Source organism: Nicotiana sylvestris, chromosome 1 (assembly GCF_000393655.2).
Source record: "Nicotiana sylvestris chromosome 1, ASM39365v2, whole genome shotgun sequence".
NCBI classification, from domain to species: domain Eukaryota; kingdom Viridiplantae; phylum Streptophyta; class Magnoliopsida; order Solanales; family Solanaceae; genus Nicotiana; species Nicotiana sylvestris.
Window position 1 is genome coordinate 15,746,075 of NC_091057.1, and position 7,940 is coordinate 15,754,014.

At 35.2% G+C, this 7,940-nt stretch overlaps 1 protein-coding gene across 1 annotated transcript; it reads left to right on the forward strand.

Annotated features, from left to right (window-relative positions):
- Nucleotides 1-2,722: 2,722 nt before the first annotated feature.
- LOC138890621 (uncharacterized) lies at nucleotides 2,723-4,168 on the forward strand. Its single transcript, XM_070174025.1, has 5 exons — nucleotides 2,723-2,894; nucleotides 3,215-3,288; nucleotides 3,398-3,463; nucleotides 3,613-3,716; nucleotides 3,823-4,168. Exons 1-5 carry the CDS (start codon nucleotides 2,723-2,725, stop codon nucleotides 4,166-4,168), a joined length of 762 nt encoding a protein of 253 aa, XP_070030126.1.
- The last annotated feature ends 3,772 nt before the right edge of the window (nucleotides 4,169-7,940 follow it).

Below are 7,940 nucleotides of genomic sequence, written 5' to 3' on the forward strand. Positions count from 1 at the left end.
TAAAGGTAACAATGAGGATGTTTTCCACATCAGCATAGAACCTGGTATTAGTCGTCTTGGTGGAAGTTGAACTGGAGTTGATTTTCTTTGAAGACATTTCAATGTTCTTGGACTTTGGTGATTGAAAACTTGAGATGGGAGGTAGATATTGTCCCACTGGGCTTGCCAGAATTTGTAGACAACAAATTTGCGTCGAGAAAATAATTGAAATCGAAAGATATTGCAACAATCATAGTATTTTATTTAAAATAATATAAGTGTACAATCTCTATGGATCCTCTGATTCTTCTTTCCAATAGTAAATAAATTCAAGAGCATTTGAACTTGATCTTTATTTGTTCTTCTTTCTTGAACTTGAACTTGATTTGTTCTTCATTCTTGAGCTTGAACTTGGACTTGATTGCTTGAAGCTTGAAACTTGTGGAGGAATTTGCAACGTTTGATCCACGAGCTCTTTCTTGTTTCTTGTTATGACTTCTGGTGTCTTTTTGAGTTATGAAGACCCCTATTTATAGTTGTGAGATGTATGAGTTATGATAAGAACAAACTCTTTCCGACCAATCAAATCGAAGTATGACAAGGCCGCATTTGATTGGCCAGAACATGTCACTTGCACACGTGGCGCAATTTCATTAGCCATTTAATATGACTTGGCATGCCTTGTCATTTTGATACATGGTATGATCCTAGTGGCTCTTTCGCTTGACTTGGCGTGCCACGCCATATGGCATGTGGCACCCAACTAGGCCTTTAGGAAGATGACATCTTGGGCTTAATGAAGTGGGCTCATCATTTTAGCCCAATTAAATGGGCTAGCCTAATGGATTAAGACTTATTTATTTAATTTATATATATTGGACTTATATAATTAATTTAATTATATTAGCCCCTAATATTTATTTGAACCAATATATCTTGAATTTAAAATATAGTCCAAATTATTTTATGGACTTAATTTTAATAAAATTTATATGCCTACACAGGTATTCAGTATGTGTGTGTGTGTGTATATAGACAACAAAATTCTTGCGTGGTTTTTCTTACATTTCTTGCACTGGTATCGACTATGTTAACTTGTCTGTTGCTAAGAATTATATATTTTTCCTTTGTTTGTCCTTTGCTAAGAATTTTATATATATATATATCATGCCGAACCCAGTAACAAAAGTGATTTGGGTTCAATGGTAAGGGGTTTGGGTTCGTTGGGAGACTACCGAGTTCGATTCCCACTGAAAGTAAGGTTATTTCATTGTTGCTCCAATGAAAATTCCTTTGACTTTCCTCCAAACTAACATTTTCTAATAGCTTTTTTCTTTCTAATGAACAAAACAAACTCTAAACAAAAACAGACGTCTTCCAACTCCAAACAACGACGAAATCTAAATTCCCGAATCAAAAAAATCTAGGGTTCTGTTATGTGACTCTGTCTCTATTTATCGAATTTTGCTGCTAGTTGCTGCCATTTTCTCCCTTAGAAGTTAAGACCCTTCTTTCTTCTTCAATTCTTATTTTCTGATTTTTTTACTTCATGTTTTTCTCTTATACTTTATATTTGATAATTTATTCAAAATCTGATTTTTAATCTTTGATTCTAGGGTTGTCTTACATTTTGACCTCTATTCTCTTTGTCAATTTATGCTTTTGTACTTTCCAAAAGTTCAAACTTGGAATCCCCGACAAGCCGACAGACAAGGCATGTGATCCACTGGTCCTACTTTCTTATTTTTAGTTTCTTAGTGAGATCAACTTGCATTCACATAGGTACTACTCAGAGATAAAATTATTATTATATTTTATATAATAAATGTGGGAAGCAAGATTATTAGTTGTAATAAGAATAGAAATGCGAGGCTTAAAATTTACTATGCTTAGTCATGAATAAAAAAATTATTCTACCTTTTAGACAATCATGGCTCTCTTTTGCCTAACTATTATTTTGGTGTTTAAGATTTGCAAACAAATAAAAACTGAATCACTATTGGAATCAATAGTCAAATATATAATATGTTGCTCTAGTATTTATTTTCACATAGGCTAATACTAAATTATTTGTAAAAATATACTCAATCACAAAGCAACCAAGACTTGATGCACTGTGAAACATACAACTTGAAGTGTAATTTTTGTTTTGTGATTTTTAAGGTCTTCTAGAAAAAGTTGATATGATCACGAGTTTTTACAAAGCTCAAGCTTCTACAGCTTCTTCTAGCTCTCCTTTGCCAAGTTCTCCATGTCTAGTTATTAATAACAATATTAATCCTTCCCAAGCATCGGAAAAAGTGTTGGATTATGAGCCCGATCCCGCTGAGAGAAAACCAATTTCAGAATATCCTCCTAAAGTGTTGTTTATATTGTGGGTGATGCTTTCACAACGGATGGTTTTAGAGGTTGGAATAATGGCTTAGAAAGAATTAAATCAATTGTGGGTGACATGAATAGTGTTCATAACCGATGTTTCAAGATGATGCTAGATTTAATGAACCAAGCACAACTTTTTTGGACAAGCAATCTGGAAAAATTAAAATTGAACATCGAGTTCGCTTGAATGCTTCAATTGATGTGATAGGATATCTTTTGAAGGAAGGAATGCCTTTTCGGGGCCATGATAAGAGTGTAACTTCTACAAGAAGAGGCCATTTTTTAGATCTCTTAAAATGGTATGCAGATAGGAAGGAAGATGTGAAAAATGTGGTATTAGAAAAAGCTCCAAAAAAATAAAACCATGACTTCTCCTGATATTCAAAAAGATATTGTGAATTCTTATTCAAAAGAAATGGTGAAAGCAATTATTGAAGACTTGAATGGGAATTTTTTTGTGATATTAGTTGATGAGTCTAAAGATGTCTCTCATAAAGAACAAATGGCTCTTGTTCTGCGCTATGTAAATAAGGAAGGTGAACTTATTGAGAGATTCCTTGGTCTTGTTCATGTTAATGTTACAACTGCATATGCATTACAAAAAGCAATATATTCTTCGCTTTTACAACATTTATTGAGTTCATTTCTAATACGGGGATAAGGGTATGATGGACCTAGTAGCATGCAAGGAGAAATCAATGGTCTTAAAACTTTGATTCTGAAAGATAATCTTTCGGCATATTGCATACGTTGCTTTGCTCATCAATTGTAATTGACTCTTATAGCTGTTGCAAAGAAACACCATGATGTAAATAATTTTTTGACATTCTTGCTAATGTTTTGAATATTGTTGGAGGTTCTTATAAGCGGAGGGAGATGCTTAGATATGATCAAGCTGAAAACTTAGATGAGTTATTACTGCTTGGTGAAGTTCATATAGGAAGCGGATTAAGTTAACTTGGGCTTCAAAGACCAAGTGATACCCATTGGGGATCTCACTTTAAGACATTGCGTAACTTTATTTCATTATTCTCATTAGTTCTTCATGTACTTGGAGTTCATGCAAATGAGGGTTAAAATTATCAGTAGAAAGCACTGGCAAAAAGTATAGTGAAAGATATAAGATCATATGAGTTTGTGTGTATATTACATGTGATGTTAAAAATATTGGCAATTACACATTATTTGAATATGGCTATGTAAAGAAAAGATCATGATATTGTTAGTGCTATGAAACTTGTTGATTTCTCAAAGTGGCAATTGCAAATAATGAGAACATCTAAATGGGATTCTTTGATGGAAGATGACTCTTCATTTTGTGATAAGAATGGTATTATGATCCCAAAAATGGATGAGAAGTATGGTCTTGGAAAGTCGAAGCGTAAAAGCTTAACGGTTACATCTTCTCATTATTTGCAGATGTTTATTGTGCTGCAATTGATTTCAACTTTTGGAGCTTAACAGTCATTTGAGTGAAGTGAATATTGATCTTCTTCTTGATATGGCTAGTTTGAGTCCTGATGATTCTTTTTCAAGTTATGATAAAAAGAAGATTATGAAACGTGCTACATATTATCCAAATAAGTTCACTGCTTCTAAGCTTGAAGATCTAAGTTGTGAGCTTGACAACTATATTGACTATGTGCGAGAAATGGACAATGCATTCTCTAACTTGAAAGGGCTTGGCGATCTTACGAAGACATTGGTTAAAATAAATATTCACAAGACATGGGGACTTGTTTATTTGCTTGTGAACCTGAGTTTGATATTACCTGTGGCTTGCGAAGTAGCATTGGTGATGACTTTTTGAATGATTGTTTAGTTTGTTATATAGAGGATGAAGTATTTGATAGTGTACCTAATGATGCAATCATTGATCATTTTCAAAACATGACAAGTCGTCGAGTGCAATTGAAATGATAATGTTTATATTCATATATTGTGTTTGTCTGGTTCGTTACTTTCTAAATATATATTAAATATCGATATTCATTCTTTAGTCAACTTGCTATTATATTAGTTTTAGGTCATAGTCTTATCTTAAAATTTAGAACTCATACACTTCAAATTCTAGCTCCGCCTCTGCAAGAAATTCATTAAATTCAATAAGCCTTCTAAATCTCGGATACACAAAAAGGAAATCAATATGTGTTTAAGGTAATAATGAGCTCAATCAAATGAAGAATGACAACCAAGAAATCAAGCTTTCAGCACAAGGTTAACAATAAGATCTTCCCCGAGGTTTCATACCTCCAATACTTGTCACGACCTAGAGCCCCAAATCATATACAAATGGCTTCTTGTGCCCACAATGTAACCCACAATCGCACGGACGAATAACATCAAAACCTACCATTGTGAGCATGTGATTTTTTCCCTACATGAAATACTCCCATAAATTCAAAGCAAAGTAATTTCAATTCATTATTTGCAATTTTGTGGATCTTGTGGCATTTGCTGTTAATTATTTGCATTTTGGTCTGTGCACTTCGTTTGTTAATTAATGAAAAATACAAAATATGGTGTATTTGCATTTAGGATTTAACTTTTTGCATGTTTGAAATAATTAGTAATTTAGTGTCATATAAAATGGAAAATCACAAAAAATAGTTCATTTTTGCATTTTAATTTTAATTTCTCGAATTTTGTTAACTTTCTTTAATTTGGTATTTAATTAGTTATGGTAATTATTTTTAGAGTTTAATTAGTTTAATTTGATAGGATAATATTAGTTTTAATAATTAATTTGGGATTTATTTCTAATTTTGAAAAGAAAAGAAATTTGGAAATTGAAAAAGAGAAAAGATTCAAAAAAACAAAGGGAAATTCGAATTTGGGCCATTTAATTAAACCCCCTTTTAGCCCATTTGCCCCCCATATCTGTACAATTCCAACCCAAACCCGCCTCTACCCGGTTCGGATCTCCCTTTATGCAAAACAACGCTGTTTCGACCAGTGTCAATCTGAGCCGTTGATCCCCACCTGATCGAACGACTCGGAACTGAAGCTTGGGGAGTATTTATATGTCCAAATCTGCCCCCCCCCCCTCAAAACCCCTTTGCTCAACACCCCACCAGGACCCCATACCTAACCCTAATGGAGCCGCCTCAAAACTCCACCGCCTCCCCCGGCGGCGCCACCGTGAACCGCCACCAAACTTACACCAAACACCCCCTCCTTCTCCTCTCTCCGAATCTACAAGTCCCCGCCCTCGAATCAACCCAGAACGGCTCGAATCTGGCTTTGAAGGAAAACCCTAGCTGAGCCGCCTCCCAAATCCCCGGCCTCTGGTAGCGGCGCCTACCCCAACCCTACCCAAAATCACACCCTATAACCACCCCAATCCCCTTTTTCTAAATCCTGGACTGATTTCCTTCGAATCTTCCCAGAACTTCTTGAATCTTGGAGTGTGCTGAAGGTTTCAGACCGCAACAGACTTTATTCGTGTATTTTCACATGAAAATATACGATTAAGGGCTATTCCAGGTAGAAATTTGAAAAACCCTGCAAAGTTTGTGGAATCGGCTTTCTGGTTGATGTTCAGGTATCTTCTTTGTCCGCTTTGTTTAGTTGTTTATCTTTTTATTCTTTGTTTCTGCTTCATCTCTGCTTCTGGTTTTTGTCGTGCATGCATGATTAGTTCAGGGTCCTTTATTAATTAGTCTAGCAGTTCAATGAATTCCCTCTATTTTGTGGCAGAGAATAATAATTTAGTTTAGGGTCTTGGTTTTAAGAAATTGGGCTTTGGTCTGTTGTTGATTTGTCCCGCAAATGTAGCCCATTTAATTTGGTCTATATCCTTGGCTCAATTTGACTCGTTTGGATTTTTGAAGTAAATATCAGAGGTCTGAGGGGTAATTTGGGGTAGTTGGTTGATGGAATCTTTGCATAACAGAACAGGAAGCTTCTAGGAAGCTGGGGGAAGGGGTATTCTGTAAATCTAATATGTGAACTGAGGTTATTTGAGCAAAATCAAAAATTGAATAAGGGCCTAAGCTAAAATCAGAATCAAAAGGGGTTTCATTTGTAAAAATTTGATTTCGGAATAGGCTTGCCCTAATGCCTTGCCTATAAAGACATCTCTATCTTGCCTTTCAAGGCAAGGACGAAGGAACTAAAAATATCAGAAATCTGAGGCAGCTAAAAAGGGGTCTACTGTTCCATTAAAAATCCCTGAAATTCTTCAGATCCTCACCTCAATAGAATTCTCAAACAGCTAAGGGTAAAAATGAGTTGAGTCTTGTTTGTCATCTAAGGGCATAGGTCTAGATTTTAGTGGCATCCTGATTTTGAGCTTTGGGTGTTGCTGTTGTGGATTCCAACTTGGTTCAAAGTGGTTTTTCTTCTCATGAGCATTTCTGGGTTGGTCTTGTTGCTGACACTCTGCTCTTGTTACTGTTTTGTTGCTGATCCTTCCTTGTTGTTCTTTGTTTTCGAATTCCAGGTATATCCTCAACTATAGTGGACTGGAGTTCTGAATAAGCTGTATAAAAATATGGATTCAAATTGAAGCTTAAGTACTGATTACTGGTGCAATTGTGCCAATTTTTATAACTATGTGTGCTCGAACTGTTTATTTTATATAAATTTAAAATTCTGCTCTGTTGAACTGTTGGTTAAGGCTAGTAGCCCAAAGTACTTTGGCTGAAATGTTTGAGTGTTAACATTATAACAAGTTTTGGATCCTACTTGTGTAAATAAACTGATGTAAGAAAATGGACCTGAGGTCCGAGTCTATTTGACTAAGCTTAGAACCCCCTACTGTGCAAACAAATTTGATTCATATATCTCCTTTCCTTGCATGAAATTGGGATATCACATTCACTTGGTCAGTATTGAAGTTCTATAATTCCAGGTGGTAATTGCTTAGATAAGTGTTGAATGATTCAAAGTTAGTATATATATGGTTTCTGGGCAGAATATGGTGGTCATTTGAATTGCGGCAAGTTTGAAGCTTTTGAATTCGATTTGCCTCTACTGATTTTTTTTATTGAGTTCACAAATGTTCAAATCGTTGTTCAATGTCTTTTGGTTGGCTAATGGCGAGTTAAGAACTGACTAAGTTTGGTTGCATGGGCTTTAGTCTCGTGAATGGTTTATTTAGAATTCCTTTACTGTCTCAAGTGTCGTGGTGAGGAATCGATATGAGGACCTTCTCCTTGCTGGGCCTCCAAACCTTTGTGGATTCAGTTTTCTTATTATGCAATTCATTACTCTAATCAGCATCTATAAAACCTGTAATCACATTTAGTTCTAACTGATCAAGCCCGTTAATTAGATTGGATTGCGCCGTGTCGACAGGGGCTGTAATTCATGACCTCAAAAAGTAGTTCGAACATCTTTGGAGTTAGAATTGGGCTAACAAATATTGGATAATACGAATAACCTTTGGCCCTCGCATTAATATTAAAATAACCTTAAACACTCGTAGTTTGCTTTAGGCTTAACTTCGACTACTATTGTGACTGTGTATACGTTCGCATAACATAGTCACGAATTTAATTCTAAAAGTAACTCTAGGTATGCGTTCGCACAACTTCGGCCAACTCCTCCTAATAATTAACAAAGCGTCATTAATCGTG